The following is a 17,552-nucleotide window of genomic DNA, read 5'->3' on the forward strand; positions in this document are numbered from 1 at the left end:
TATCTAGGAATGTAACCCTTTCTCTGTCGTCTAAAAATTTGTGAAATGTGAAATGTGCTTTTTAATCACAAATATGGCCACTACCTTGCTTCCAGGCAAGGTCCTGAAATTATAAAGTGACTTGCATAAGCCTCACAGTCAAACCTAAGTCATGATTATCACCAATCTGATTAAAATCTGATCTGGTAAAAGCTGCCAGATGCCTTTATTTACCTCTATTTCCATCGTTTTGTGCCGTTTGTTTTATTCTGAGTGATCGCCACCTTCCCACATCTGAACCTGTGTAATGGACAATCCCATTGAATGTCGACAATATTGTAAGGTTGTCACAACCAATCAGCACGCTTTAATTTCTCCAGTGTGTGCAGCTGCCAACGTAGCGCTCATTCTGATTGGCCAATCGAAAGCGCGAGATTCAAACGCGATTGTCTATTACATAGGTTCAGATGTGGGAAGGCAGCGATCACCCAGAACAAAACAAACTACACAAAACAATGTACATTTAGGTAAATAAAGGCATCTAGCTGCTTTTACCACATCATATTTTAATCAGATTGGATTATCACTTGAAATGTTTTATTCAAAAGCTATGAAGATAACCCGAAGTTGGCTATTTGAACTTGAAGAAGACTTTGATGGTCAAAGGTTAAGGTCATAAAAGAAAGCTCATATTTGATAATATGGCTGGGGTAGGTATTATATATATTATACCGCCAAAGTTATGATGCATATTGTGAAATTCAACAAATGTGGCTGCCATTCGGCCATATTGAATTCAGTCATTAAACCAAGTGATGTGCATATGTCTCACATTGTGTGATACCTTTGTGCCAGGTTTGGTGGAAATTAGTTGATGCATGTCAGAGATATAAGGGTGAACACAAGCACACATGCACAGTTGGACAGACACAAGCAGTTGGGGACAAATTAGTCTTAACATTATTAATTAAGATATTACACTTTTTTTTTCAAAGACAAGATGGATAAGATACTAGAATCATCCCAGCAAAAAAAGGCTTCCCTCAAAAAAAATTCTATATACTTACTTAAAAAGTCAGTCTAATGATACACTCTCTCTTTAACACACAGATTATCAAAATCCCTACTGATGAATCACTTGATCTAAATCCTTGTCATTTCAATATGTCCTTACTGCTGAAATCTACAAGTTACTTCATGGAAAATCATAAAACATGAATGCTACTGAATTGTGGAGTATCTCAGCTTACCTGGTGGGTGATGGGACACTTGCTCTGCTACATACGTTATTCTATCATTTTGCAAACCATTTGCTGATTGGTTATCTTCTGTATTTCCATTAACAGTGCTATTCTGCGATTGGCTTATGCTAATAATATTGCTCTCTGTTGCTAGGCAGCTGTAATTGTGAGGAACTTCCCAGGAACAGTGGAATGTTTCTCCAATAATTGGATTGTATGGTTTCTTGGCAATGGAACCCTGTAAATAACAATTTTTCTATATTATTCCTGAATCAGTACTCTACATTGAATACACTACTCAGGGGTTAAAAATTACTGTGGTCCGAAGACCCGGACTAGTGCAATTTCTTGTTGGACTAGTAGTTTTAAAATCATGCTAGTCCCACGGACTAGTGAAAATTGCTGAGAAAACCCACAATGTTGTTTGACAATAATAACTGCTGGAACCATGACACGCTAGTGTGCATGAACATTTATTCAAGCATACCGTTAGTACATAATAATACTACAGATTGTAGGTACGTACGGGAAGTATGTTGTCATGTCAATTTTTGACATTGGTCCGATAGATAAAAATGGGAGAATAAAAATATACACTTATTGTCAAAGAATAACTACTCCGTTTTGGTTCTGCAGTAGAATTAAAGTCGTAAATGATCTGCTTTGGACATGATTTGCAATCATCGATATAGGAGTAAGGCTGCCATTTTGCAATAGCCCACTTGAGCGATGACGTATTGTATAATTCATAACTGCAAATGCATCGCATTAAACACTGTGTTTCCAACAAATTTTTATGATAAAATGTCCCTTTCACTTCAATTAAATAAATTCAAGATCAAATGTGTAAAGCTAAACTGAAATGAAGTGTTTTATTTTATTTTACTGAATCATTCACAAGTTTACAATATGAATCCAACGATTTGAAACTACTCAATGGTTATTAAGCTAGTGGCATGGTTTAACATGGGTACCTACATTTGTATCATAACATTGATGTATTAGGGAAGACATGCACAGTTTAACATGGGTACCTACATTTGTATCATACATGTACATGATGTATGCATGAGAGGCCAAGTCTATGTCATTATGCTGGGGAACTAACAAGTTAAACAATCTCAAATTTGGGTCACCTGTCAATTTTATTCCTGGGCCATTTACATGATAAATCATGATATCATCAATTGTGATTTTTAACATTCAAACTGAAATAAATTCTTTAGACCCCCCCCCCCCCATATACTTGGCACCTGTATGCCCCACTGCTGAGCACTGTAGCCCCTATATTCAATTTTGAGCTCTGCAAATATGTTAATGATATGCAAATCATTATGCAAATGAGACAGGCAATCTATTTTATCAAATTTGTGGAGAAACCTTTATGCATACATGTATGTATGTATGTATGTATGTATGTATGTATGTATGTGTGTGTACGTGTGTGCATGTCTATATGTATGTATGTATGTATGTATGTATGTATGTATGTATGTATGTATGTATGTATGTCTGTCTGTCTGTCTGTATGTATGTATGTATGTATGTATGTATGTATTATCCAACTCATTTTTCTGATCATTGTATGATTTCTGTTGGGTTTAGGTTACCACATACTCAGATAGATAGTGAGTTCTAATCTTAATGATTCACACCAATCTTTTGTGTGGTCAGATCGTAACCATTTTGTCAAGGGTTTGACAGATCCAGTAGTCAAATGTAATTTCAATAATTTAGTCAGTAAGAATTATGAAACTGATATGACTGGTATTAATTCATTATATATAGTTAGTGACTTTACTGATACTGTTCACTCTGCTTGTAAACATCTCAGAAAGAAATCACTGAATAACAAGCGGAGAACTAGTAAGCCTTGGTATAACAGTTCCTGCTATCGTTTGAAGAAAGAGATCATTAGGATTGGAAAATTACTGCACAAATCTCCAAATGATTCAATTTTAAGGGGAATGTTCTTTCAATATAAGAAAATATACACAAAGCAATTGCGTTATAGTAAAAGGAAATTTAGAGAAAACACGCTGTCTGTTATTGCCAATGCTGAGAAAAATGATCCTAAAAAATTTTGGAACTTGGTTAATTTACTGAAAAATAAGAAAGATTCAAATGATAATAACATCACTTCTGATGTATGGGTGGAGCATTTTAAATCGCTTGCTCAAAAAGGATTATGCTCTAAAAATTTTGATGATAATTTTGAAGCGAAAGTCAAGAGTAAGCTCAGTAATGGTTTTGATTTTTCCTTTAATGAGGTACTTGATTCTTCTATTAGTGATACTGAAGTTTCTGCTGCCATAAAAACACTTAAATCAGGTAAAGCATGTGGGGATGATGGGATATTAAATGAAATGTTGAAATGTGGCTCAGCCATACTAATGCCTGCTTTACTTAAACTTTTAAATACAATTATGAAAAGTGAAATATTTCCATCTATTTGGAGTAAAGGTTACATTGTCCCTATTCATAAGTCCGGTTCAAAAGATAACCCTTCAAATTATAGAGGGATTACTATAAGTAGTTGTGTTGGTAAACTTTTTACTGTTATTTTAAATAATCGAATTCAGATTTCCATTCAGAAGAATAACTTGTTGAATTGTGAGCAAATAGATTTTCAGAAAGGTTGTTGTACATCAGATCATGTATTTGTTTTAAAGACATTGATTAACTTCTACAAACTAGATCAAAACATGTGTTTGCTTGTTTTGTAGATCTTAAGAAAGCTTTTGATAGTGTTTGGCATTTAGGATTGTTCTACAAATTATCAAAACAAGGTTTCAGTAGTAAATTTTTGAATATCATCAAGTGTAGTTATGATAATATTCAGTCTTGTATCAAACTCCCAACAGGTTATACTGATTTCTTTTCTTCTCGTATTGGTACAAGACAAGGTTGTAATCTAAGTCCCACACTGTTCAACCTATTCATTAATGATTTGCCAATGTTACTTCACAGAAAATGTATTGATCCTCCCTTTTTGCTAGATAAGAAATTACCGATCCTGATGTTCGCTGATGATATTGTACTGTTGTCAACTTCTAGTCATGGTTTACAACATTCACTCAGATTACTTGAATCCTTTTGCAACAAATGGCAACTAACAGTGAGTCTTAAAAAGACAAAAGTTATGGTGTTCAATGCTAATTTTAAACCACTTAAATATAGTTTCTTTATTTATAATGAAAGAGTGGACATTGTTGCATCATACACTTATTTAGGTATGTCATTAACCCCTTCAGGAAATTTCAAAAATACTAGAGTGGCTTTGAAGAATAATGCTTTGAGAGCTCTGTTTACTTACACTAACGTACTGAATACACATAATGGAGCTTCAGTTGATGTTCAATTGCATCTCTTTGACTCTTTGGTCAAACCAATATTATTATATGGATCTGAAGTTTGGAGTGCCTACATATTCCGTAGAGTTGATGTTGGCAAATTCAATGAATACTTTCTTAAGCCTGTGATGAATGATATTGAATCAACACACATAAAAGCATGTAGATATATGCTTGGAGTTAACAAAACATCATGTATTCATGCATGTTTAGGTGAATTAGGTCGTTTTCCATTATCAATTACTGTTATTGAAAATGTTGTCAAATATTGGTTTCAGTTAAAACAAGTTAAAGAGGCATCTTTACTTGATTATGCATACAAATTAGAAATGGGGTTGCATGAAAAACACCAGTCCATATATCTTGATTTTGTTCATTCAGTATTTTCATTTTGTAACTGTTCCCATTTTATAGTTGGTGATAATTATAAATTGTCTATTATATTAAAGAAAGTTAAAGATTCTTTGAAATCAAAATTTATTGACATGTGGAAGAAATCTGTGGCAAGTAACAACAAACTTCATGTTTATTCAAAAATTAAGTCAACTTTTCAACGTGAAAAATATTTATCTGTTGTTGGAAACACCTTTGATAGAATAGCTGTTACAAAACTATGGATTTCAAACCATATATTGCCAATTGAAACTGGCCGTTACAAGAATATTGAAAGGAAACAGAGATTATGCACCTTGTGTAGCTCGAGTATTGGAGATGAATTTCACTGTGCATTACTGTGTAAAAATGAAAAAAATTCAGAAGATAAGAGATGAATACTTGGATATTTTATTTAGTTTACAGTCACAGTTACTTAAATTTGATAATCATTCTCTATTTAAGTACATTTTTTCATTTGTAGATGATACTATAGCAAGTGTCACAGCTAAATATCTCAGTGATATACTTAATATTTTCAAGACATTATAAACATCAGTGTTTCATTTGGTATATTTTCTTGCCAATGTCACTTCTTGTGTACACGGCTTAATAAATAATAAATAAACAAATAAATATGTATGTATGTATGTATGTATGTATGTACAGTGTTCTGCCGAGGCCGTGGCCTTGTGACATTGACCCCCTAAAATTACAAATGGCGCAATAATTTTCCCACCTTGCGTCAATTTGGCGCATTCATTTTACGGCAGACACCTAAGTCCAGGGCAAGCCCCTGCCCTGGCCGGCGTCAATCCCACAAAAAGTATACTGCCTCCATAAGCGACAGTTTTGTTGACATCATATAAGATACAGTGACAACGCGCAGTTCTATTGTTAACATGCAAACAAATGGAATATGCAACAAAAAGATCCAACTATGATAAAACGTAATCTTCAATTGAAACATTAGAGGGAGTAGATGAGACGCCGAAATGGACGTCTCTCTTCACATGTTTTGCCTACCGACGCATCACTGTCTCGACCTCTGACCTACTCACTGACGTGTGTGAAACACTGAACTTGCTACAGGAAATCGGGACATCTCTCTGCCACATAAGCCTTAGGAAACCAAATTTTATGGGACAGGTTGTGATTTTCATTTGTTGATGGGTTAAATTAATGGAAACAAAATGAGTACATGTGTATTTTGATTCTGACAAAGCTGTGTTAGGGGATCGTGTTGCATGATGTTGACAGTGACACATGTGAATGTTGGGCACTGAATCAATGAGTGATCACTGGCATAACCACTTGAGACGGCATGTGCGCCCGGTCAGACATGAAGAATGAACTCAGAGATGAAATCAGAAAATAATTACAGTTGTATTTACAAAGCATCCTAACTTTGACGTTGTTGATAGTTTTAGATCTCTGAGTTTCAAGGACACCTACTGTCAGCTTTCCGTATCAAGTTTACAATACATGTATGTAACTAATGCTGTTTGATATAGCAGGACCAAATCATGTTACACAGCCGGTGATGGTAATTAATAAAAATAAATTATTTGAAAGTTTGTTTGACTGTATTATTTGTAAGTTTTTCGTTCACATTTGGTACTTTTTAAAGTCAGGGAGTTTATTTTCTTCAAAATGTTGGTTTAAAAAAAAAAAAAAACTCTTGTCATGAATTTGAAGAGGGAATTATAAACACAGCAGTGTAACAGTTGTAAAAATGAAACAAGTGGTTACAAGATTAGGATTTCTCAAATTTTTTATACAATAATATGTTCACTAATTTTGAAGTTGTTCTTTGTCCTTGTCTGAGAAAAGGAATCATAAATTTGAGCATTGCTATTCATTGATAGTCAGTTTAAAAATTGTGACTAGCTGGCAGTCTAATCTTTCTAAACAATATATAATATACGCTGTAGAAATGACTTAAAATTACATAATTGTAATTGCCTTCTTTTTCTAAGGTGTAATGTGTAGTGCACAGTTTTCAAAAAAAATAGCTTACTGGGAACTCTTATTATGAATGGAATTTTTTTATGTAGTCTATGTGTAATGGAATATCTCAGACCACGGTATCTCTATAGTGGTCTGAGGTAATATATATAATTTCATAGACAATAAATAATTGACCCCACTCCCTGTCAAATGACCCCACCTTTTGCTACCAGGGGGCCTTTGTCCCCACTAGTTGGAAACCTTGGCAGAACACTGTATGTATGTATGTATGTATGTATGTATGTATGTATGCATGTATGTATGTATGTATGTATGTATGTATGCATGTACGTGTATGTATGTATGTATGCATGCATGCATGTATGCATGTATGTATGTATGTATGTATGTATGTATGTATGTATGTATGCATGCATGCATGCATGCATGCATGCATGCATGTATGTATGTATGTATGTATGTCTGTATGTATGTATGTATGTATGCATGTATGTATGTATGCATGTATGTATGCATGTACGTGTATGTATGTATGTATGCATGCATGTATGTATGCATGTATGTATGTATGTATGTATGTATGTATGTATGTATGTATGTATGTATGTATGTATGTATGTATGTATGTCGAAAGTTTTTTCTGTCGTCTTCGCTTGAAAGAGTACTTTGCTAATGATGATAATGATACCCAGGGTGAAGCTCATGTTAATAATACCAATAACCAACGATTGTTTGGCGCCCTTCCTGTTAAGTCACATTGGACACCTCAAGCTGGTCGCAATAGTACTCTTGACCATTACATCAATGTTTGCAGGCATGAGGTTTATACTATTAAATTTAATAACAAGTTCCCTTTCAGTAACATCACATAGGAAGAACGCGATGCTATTTCATCCCTTAGAAAGCGCGATGATATTGTTATTAAGCCTGCTGATAAAGGCAGAGCAGTAGTTGTATGGTATAAAGATCTGTATGTGGCTGAGGCAGAGAGACAACTTTTAAACACGGATTTTTACCAGGAATTGGAATGTGATACTACAGAAGACGTGCAACGCGAAATTATGGATACTGTTAACGCTTTTATATCCGCTGGCGAATTACCTTCAGAAGCACGCAACCTTATAGTCCGTCAACCAAGGACAGCCATGTTTTATCTACTATCCAAGATACATAAGGTTAATATTCCTGGTAGGCCCATCGTCTCAGATTGTAACTGCCCTACAGAACACATCGCGTGTTATTTAGATGCCCTTTTACGACCTATTGTGGCATCTCAGCCTACCTACATTAAAGATATGAACCATGCTCTTAAAGTATTTAATGGCTTCCAATTCCAACAAGGTAAGCCACGATACCTTTTTTCTATGGACGTTAAGTCCTTATATACTTCCATACCACATAATGAAAGTTCAGTTGCAATCGAACACTGTCTTAATTTGAGACCTGTACTTGACCCTCCTACCCACGTACTTCTTAGATTGGCTGAACTTGTTCTTTTTTTCTTTTTTTTTCTTTTTTTTTTATCCAAAACCATATTAATGGCATGAAAAGGGTTGATCCACACTGCTTTTTCAAACAGATGTAATCTTGCTTTGGTCAGTGTTCAAATTTAATGCTTGCCTATTATTCAGTGGTATATAAGTGTATTTAAGAGTTTGTCCATGTCTACCAAAATTGAATACTGCAGTGTTTATGATTCAAGTATATGCAAAGTTTTATCTTTGGTATCAATAATTCAACAGAAAATTGACAAGAGTACGCCGATATACTTTAAAGGAATGCTAGAGATGACCATCTAAAGCACATAAATCATTACATCAGAGGAAGGCAACTCACATTTATACTTCCAGATAATTAGTTGACCATCCTTGGCTTAAATGCTTGGTTTTTTTTTATGTTTATTAGAATAAATATGTAAATTACCTGTATTTAGTTACTGAGATATGGAAAACTGACTGTGTGTTGATAAATGTTAGATTTATGCCATTAAAAAATGTTCAAGAAATTAGCTATTTGTGATAGAACTTGTTTTTTTTTTTTTTGTATTTTTTGTTTTTTGTATTTGTTCTTACCTGTAATCATTTTACCTTTAATGACAGGTATTTTGTGCAGAAACGCGGCGTTGCTATGGGAAGTTGTCTTGGACCTAGTTATGCTTGTTTATTTATGTCTTATCAAGAACACCTTATTTTATTGATGACGGCGTTGGTGCAGCATCACTCAAACTTGAGGACCTTATGCAGTTTATTAACTACATATGTAATTTTAATCCTGCTATTCAGTATACTTATGATATTTCAGAACTAACTATCAATTTCCTTGACATCTCCCTTAGGATTGATGATGATGATATAGCTACATATAGCTACATCTATTTATACTAAACCTACTGATTCACATTCATATTTGCAGTATGGTTCATCACATCCTAATAAGTGTAAAGATTCCATTCCCTATTCACAATTACTTTGTTTACGTCGTATTTGTAGTAGTGATTTGGATTTCAGAAAAAGGTCTGCTGAATTTTGCACGTGCTTCCATCAACGCAACATGGTTAGCCTATGTCTGTTACCAAATAATGCGACTTTGTCTGGGGAAGCTCGTATCAAATCACATGATCAGAAGAGTAACAACGATCGTCCCATACTAGGTCTTACATACCATCCCTTTTCAACAAGAGTTAAAAACATTATATACAAGCATTTTAATATCTTACGTTCTAATAGGGTTACCAATTCATTGTTTCCTGAAGTACCATTAACAGCTTGGCGTCGTGATACCAGTCTTAGAGATATGGTGGTACGTACAGAACAACGTGAATTGAAAGTTAATGCTGGTTCTTTTCCGTGCGATCATACTCGATGTGGTACATGTCGTTTCATTATTAATACTAATCATGTTTTTGGCCCTAAGAACAGTGTGCCTGTTACTAATGTAGTGTATTGCATTGCATCAACTGTACATTGTCTTGGTGATCGTTTTGTGGAACATCTCCATTTGACCAGACAAAAGAATCGTAACTATCCTGTATCTATGCATTTTATTACAAACGATCATAATGTATCAGATATGTCCATTTCAGGAATTATCATCCATGCAGTTCACCAGATGTTATCATCCATGCAGTTCACAAAATGTTAACACTGCTGCAGTTCACCAGGTGTTATCATCCATGCAGTTCACAAGATGTTAACACTGCTGCAGTTCACCAGGTGTTATCATCCATGCAGTTCACCAGATGTTAATACTGCTGCAGTTCACCAGGTGTTATCATCCATGCAGTTCATCAGATGTTATCATCCATGCAGTTAACAAGATGTTAACACTGCTGCAGTTCACCAGGTGTTATCATCCATGCAGTTCACAAGATGTTAACACTGCTGCAGTTCACCAGTTGTTATCATCCATGCAGTTCACAAGATGTTAGCACTGCTGCAGTTCACCAGGTGTTATTATCCATGCAGTTCACAAAATGTTAACACTGCTGCAGTTCACCAGGTGTTATCATCCATGCAGTTCACAAGATGTTAACACTGCTGCAGTTCACCACGTGTTAACATCCATACAGTTCACAAGATGTTAACACTGCTGCAGTTAAACACGTGTTAACATCCATACAGTTCAGCTGGTGATGATGGGTCATACTTTCTAGATCATTTAATAGTTCAGTCATACTAACCTTTCTGCCTACATGGAATGAACACAGATAGTATTCTAGGACAGCCATCATTCTGGCTTCAGGTGTTGGCAGTGATGGTATTCTGGATACAAAACAAAAACAATACACATGTTCATATCATCTTTCCACTAGGATTGTTAGAATTAGATCTCACCACTAGCATTGTTAGAATTAGATCTCACCACTAGGATTGTTAGAATTAGATCTCACCACTAGCATTGTTAGAATTAGATCTCACCACTAGCATTGTTAGAATTGGATCTCACCACTAGCATTGTTAGAATTAGATCTCACCACTAGCATTGTTAGAATTAGATCTCACCACTAGGATTGTTAGAATTAGATCTAACCACTAGCATTGTTAGAATTAGATCTAACCACTACCATTGTTAGAATTAGATCTAACCACTAGGATTGTTAGAATTAGATCTAACCACTAGCATTGTTAAAATTGGATCTCACCACTAGGATTGTTAGAATTAGATCTACCCACTAGGATTGTTAGAATTAGATCTAACCACTAGCATTGTTAGAATTAGATCTAACCACTAGCATTGTTAGAATTAGATCTCACCACTAGGATTGTTAGAATTAGATCTAACCACTAGCATTGTTAGAATTAGATCTAACCACTAGCATTGTTAGAATTGGATCTCACCACTAGGATTGTTAGAATTAGATCTAACCACTAGCATTGTTAGAATTAGATCTAACCACTAGCATTGTTAGAATTGGATCTCACCACTAGGATTGTTAGAATTAGATCTAACCACTAGCATTGTTAGAATTGGATCTCACCACTAGGATTGTTAGAATTAGATCTAACCACTAGCATTGTTAGAATTGGATCTCACCACTAGGATTGTTAGAATTAGATCTAACCACTAGCATTGTTAGAATTGGATCTCACCACTAGGATTGTTAGAATTAGATCTAACCACTAGCATTGTTAGAATTGGATCTCACCACGAGGATTGTTAGAATTAGATCTTACCACTAGGATTGTTAGAATTAGATCTCACCACTAGCATTGTTAGAATTAGATCTCACCACTAGCATTGTTAGAATTAGATCTCACCACTAGGATTGTTAGAATTAGATCTAACCACTAGCATTGTTAGAATTGGATCTCACCACTAGCATTGTTAGAATTAGATCTAACCACTAGGATTGTTAGAATTAGATCTCACCACTAGGATTGTTAGAATTAGATCTAACCACTAGCATTGTTAGAATTAGATCTAACCACTACCATTGTTAGAATTAGATCTAACCACTAGGATTGTTAGAATTAGATCTAACCACTAGCATTGTTAAAATTGGATCTCACCACTAGGATTGTTAGAATTAGATCTACCCACTAGGATTGTTAGAATTAGATCTAACCACTAGCATTGTTAGAATTAGATCTAACCACTAGCATTGTTAGAATTAGATCTCACCACTAGGATTGTTAGAATTAGATCTAACCACTAGCATTGTTAGAATTAGATCTAACCACTAGCATTGTTAGAATTGGATCTCACCACTAGGATTGTTAGAATTAGATCTAACCACTAGCATTGTTAGAATTAGATCTAACCACTAGCATTGTTAGAATTGGATCTCACCACTAGGATTGTTAGAATTAGATCTAACCACTAGCATTGTTAGAATTGGATCTCACCACTAGGATTGTTAGAATTAGATCTAACCACTAGCATTGTTAGAATTGGATCTCACCACTAGGATTGTTAGAATTAGATCTAACCACTAGCATTGTTAGAATTGGATCTCACCACTAGGATTGTTAGAATTAGATCTAACCACTAGCATTGTTAGAATTGGATCTCACCACGAGGATTGTTAGAATTAGATCTTACCACTAGGATTGTTAGAATTGGATCTCACCACTAGGATTGTTAGAATTAGATCTCACCACTAGCATTGTTAGAATTAGATCTCACCACTAGGATTGTTAGAATTAGATCTAACCACTAGCATTGTTAGAATTGGATCTCACCACTAGCATTGTTAGAATTAGATCTAACCACTAGGATTGTTAGAATTAGATCTCACCACTAGGATTGTTAGAATTAGATCTCACCACTAGCATTGTTAGAATTAGATCTAACCACTAGCATTGTTAGAATTAGATCTCACCACTAGCATTGTTAGAATTAGATCTCACCACTAGGATTGTTAGAATTGGATCTAACCACTAGCATTGTTAGAATTAGATCTCACCACTAGCATTGTTAGAATTAGATCTCACCACTAGCATTGTTAGAATTAGATCTAACCACTAGCATTGTTAGAATTGGATCTCACCACTAGCATTGTTAGAATTAGATCTCACCACTAGGATTGTTAGAATTAGATCTAACCACTAGCATTGTTAGAATTAGATCTCACCACTAGGATTGTTAGAATTAGATCTAACCACTAGCACTGTTAGAATTAGATCTAACCACTAGCATTGTTAGAATTAGATCTAACCACTAGCATTGTTAGAATTGGATCTCACCACTAGCATTGTTAGAATTAGATCTCACCACTAGGATTGTTAGAATTAGATCTCACCACTAGGATTGTTAGAATTGGATCTCACCACTAGCATTGTTAGAATTGGATCTCACCACTAGGATTGTTAGAATTAGATCTAACCACTAGCACTGTTAGAATTAGATCTAACCACTAGCATTGTTAGAATTAGATCTAACCACTAGCATTGTTAGAATTGGATCTCACCACTAGCATTGTTAGAATTGGATCTCACCACTAGCATTGTTAGAATTAGATCTCACCACTAGGATTGTTAGAATTGGATCTCACCACTAGGATTGTTAGAATTGGATCTCACCACTAGGATTGTTAGAATTAGATCTAACCACTAGCATTGTTAGAATTGGATCTCACCACTAGCATTGTTAGAATTAGATCTCACCACTAGGATTGTTAGAATTAGATCTCACCACTAGCATTGTTAGAATTGGATCTCACCACTAGCATTGTTAGAATTGGATCTCACCACTAGGATTGTTAGAATTAGATCTAACCACTAGCACTGTAAATGTTTTAGGCCTGTGCCTGGGATAATAATTGTAAAATTGTACCTGTGCCTGGGATAATAATTGTAAAGTTGAACCTGTGCCTGGGATAATAATTGTAAAGTTGTACCTGTGCCTGGGATAACAATTGTAAAGTTGTGCAGTTTTAGGTCTACAAGGGCCTTTGAAATTCAAGGGTTTTCCAGAAGAATGTGAACCATGTTTGTTCTAGGTGTTATAATTGCAACGCTCTTTGAGCATTGTAACATAAAAGTAACATTATTATCATTCCATCAATGTTAATTAACTTACCTTAGAAACATGTCAGGATGGCTCATGAAATCTGCAAACATTTCTAGTAAGGACCGACATTCTAATATGAATGTAGGTAGTACCACCTATAGTATAAATAAATTAGAAATAAAGTATTGATATCAAAGACTGATGGCAGGTAGTACCACCTATAGTATAAACAAGTACAAGTAGTCATCGGAGATCACTCAGCCCCCCCTCCCCCCCCCCCCCCACACACACACACATACATACAAAGAATGTTTACAGAGAATTGCCACCAGCCATGGCAGTGTGATTTATCATTGTATGAAATATAGTGCCAATGGCAGGGTAGCACAACTGTATAATTAATTGAATATTTGCATACATTTTCTGAATGTTTATTTGTCTATTAATCCTTCTTATCTTTGCAATATAAGTGATCAATTGGCTGTTGCTATGGGTGTGGTCTTTTTGCTAGGCACATTTCCGCACATTTTTTAAAAATACCACCAATGGCGTTGTAGCACAACTGTACAGTTTTTTAAAAATGTTTATCCATATGGTAGTCTATGCTAACAAGAAGCGTTCATTTGTTGAATGACTATCCAGTTGCCTATCCAACCATGTTGCTATCTTTACGATATATGCTATCATTTGGCTGTTGCTATGGGCGTGGTCATGGTGTTGGATATATTTGCATACATTTTTTGAATGTTTATTCAATTGTCTATTAATCCCCATTGTTATCTTTGCAATATATGTGATCATTTGGTTGATGCTATGGGTGTGGTCTTGTTGCTAGGCACATTTGCATACATTTTTTGAATGTTTATTCATTTGTCTTTCTATTCCTGTTGAAATCTTTGCAATATACGTGATTATTTGGCTGTTGCTATGGGCGTGGTCTTGTTGCTAGGCAAATTTACATACATTTTTTGAATGTTTATTCAATTGTCTATTAATCCCTGTTGTTAGCTTTGTGAAATACACGACCGTCATGGTTGCTAGGGTATTTGCATACATTTTTTGAATGTTTACTCATTTGCCTACCAGATGATGTTGTTATTTGACCAAAATATACTGCCATTTGGTTGTTGCTAAGGGCGTGGTCATGGTTGCTAGGGCCAATTTTGAGAAAATCTGCAGAATAACAATTTCAGAAACATCTCACTAAGTTTCAGACTCGGTGACCAAGTACTTTTTGAGATATAAGTTTTTGACCAAAAATGAACATTTTTTACACCTAATTTGCATATCACTCATGGAATCACTGTATGCTTAATATTTCCTCGTCCATACATCCCTAGATGCATTCCCATTAACCTCAGTTCAGTTGTGCTAAAAATGTTTATTCAATTGTCTATTAATACATATCGTTATCTTTGCAATATACCTGACCATTTGGCTGTTGCTATGGGCGTGGTCCTGTTGCTAGGGATACTTCCAAAGATTTTTTTGAATATCTACTCACTTGCCTACCTGATGTTATTTGACCAAAATACACTGATATCTGGTTGTTGCTATGGGCATGGTCATTGTTGCTAGGACCAAAATGCACAACGGTACAGTTTTTAAAAAAATCTTTACTGACATGCTGATCCATGCTAGGTATAGGCGTTCATTTGCTGAATGGCTATCTAGTTGCCTATCCAACCCTGTTGTTACCTTTGCAATATACATGATCATTTGAATGTTGCTATGGGCATGGTCATGTTGCTAGACAGATTTGCATACAATGTTTGAATGTTCATTCACTTCTCTATGAATCCCTGATGCTATCTTTGCAATATACGTGATGATGAAGCTGTTGCTTCGGGTGTGATGTTGTTCATAGGTATATTTGCATACATTTTTTGAATGTTCATTTGTCTATTGTTATCTTCGCAACATATGTGATCATTTGGCTGTTGCTATGGGCGTGGTCTTGTTTGTAAGAACATTCCTGACAAATTTCAGGCCAATCTACCCAGTAGTTTTGAAGGTTAAGTTTTTTGACCAAAAATCACATTTTTTGACCCAAAACCCACATCTCTGTAGAATGAATGAACCTGTATTAATTATAGACAATGTCTATGATCTAATTCAGCTGTGCTAAACACAGGTTTCCAAGTAACCTCAAACAGAGGTTAATCTTGATGCCATTGATATTGATATATGAAGTAGCCCATAAACGATTTATGATTTCATTCCATCAATAAAACAAGAACCTTTCATTTCTAGACTCAATAAAAGCATCTTTTAACACCACAAATCATGTTTTTGGACCCAAAACACATATCTCTTATGCGATCATTTTCATTTGAACAATTTTCCATCTACAAACCTGAAGTAATGTCCCCACCAAAGCCGATCAGTTTGGCAGCTTTACAGTTTTACACGCATGCACGCACACACACACACACACACACACTCTAACATTTCTCGATGCCTATAGCACTACTGAACCTAGTTCAATTGTGTTAAAAATCCAGTGGTCATGTTAGCAGAACTTGTTGTCCCTGGTTCAGCTAAGTGAAACCATCTTGCTGGGTTCTGCCAAGCTTTAAAAATATTCCCAGTCACTTTTAATACTCATTCTAATTTGCATATTTGATATATTTTATGAAATAAATAAATGAGCGAAAGCCAAAATACAGCTCAGTCAACAGAGATTCAACCTAACATAACCTGATTAACAAAACAGGAATAATCCAATTTAATCATCATAGCTTCGCTGATAAGTTTTAAAGTATGTGAGTAATGGGGACTGGATTGAAATATAGACCTTGTAAGGCTGTCAAAAATAATCTCACCTTTGTCAAGTCCATGCCGAGTTTGAGTTGTGAGAGTAAATGCAGTATAATACTTTTATGTTTCTCTACACCACCCAAGTCTTTGTCTTCATCTTTGTCACCATCCAACACTTCATCATTGGGATCAATCATTTCTATTAAAGTAAACATTATGTATTACTAAATCACTGGGATCAATCATTTCTATAAAAGTATACATTATGTATTACTAAATCACTGGGATCAATCATTTCTATAATAGTATACATTATGTATTACTAAATCACTGGGATCAATCATTTCTATTAAAGTAAACATTATGTATTACTAAATCACTGGGATCAATCATTTCTATAAAAGTATACATTATGTATTACTAAATCACTGGGATCAATCATTTCTATAAAAGTATACATTATGTATTACTAAATCACTGGGATCAATCATTTCTATAAAAGTATACATCAATCAATCATTTCTATAAAAGTATACATTATGTATTACTAAATCACTGGGATCAATCATTTCTATAATACTAAACATTATGTATTACTAAATCACTGGGATCAATCATTTCTATAATAGTAAACATTATGTATTACTAAATCACTGGGATCAATCATTTCTATAATAGTATACATTATGTATTACTAAATCACTGGGATCAATCATTTCTATAAAAGTATACATTATGTATTACTAAATCACTGGGATCAATCATTTCTATAATAGTATACATTATGTATTACTAAATCACTGGGATCAATCATTTCTATAATAGTATACATTATGTATTACTAAATCACTGGGATCAATCATTTCTATAAAAGTATACATTATGTATTACTAAATCACTGGGATCAATCATTTCTATAAAAGTA

The 17,552-nt window shown here is 34.7% G+C and overlaps 1 protein-coding gene across 2 annotated transcripts in view; it reads right to left on the reverse strand.

The window, feature by feature from the left end:
- LOC144434653 (oxysterol-binding protein-related protein 11-like) overlaps nucleotides 1-17,552 on the reverse strand; it is a 161,504-nt gene that overhangs the window by 36,692 nt on the left and 107,260 nt on the right. For both annotated transcript variants that reach the window (XM_078123157.1, XM_078123158.1), the window contains 4 exons: nucleotides 16,693-16,826; nucleotides 13,937-14,022; nucleotides 10,596-10,677; nucleotides 1,230-1,458 (listed from right to left, as the gene is read on the reverse strand). In XM_078123157.1, coding sequence (XP_077979283.1) covers nucleotides 1,230-1,458; nucleotides 10,596-10,677; nucleotides 13,937-14,022; nucleotides 16,693-16,826 — 531 coding nt within the window. The remainder of the gene's footprint in view (nucleotides 1-1,229; nucleotides 1,459-10,595; nucleotides 10,678-13,936; nucleotides 14,023-16,692; nucleotides 16,827-17,552) is intronic.

This window comes from Glandiceps talaboti, chromosome 4, assembly GCF_964340395.1.
Source record: "Glandiceps talaboti chromosome 4, keGlaTala1.1, whole genome shotgun sequence".
Taxonomy (NCBI): Eukaryota; Metazoa; Hemichordata; class Enteropneusta; family Spengelidae; genus Glandiceps; species Glandiceps talaboti.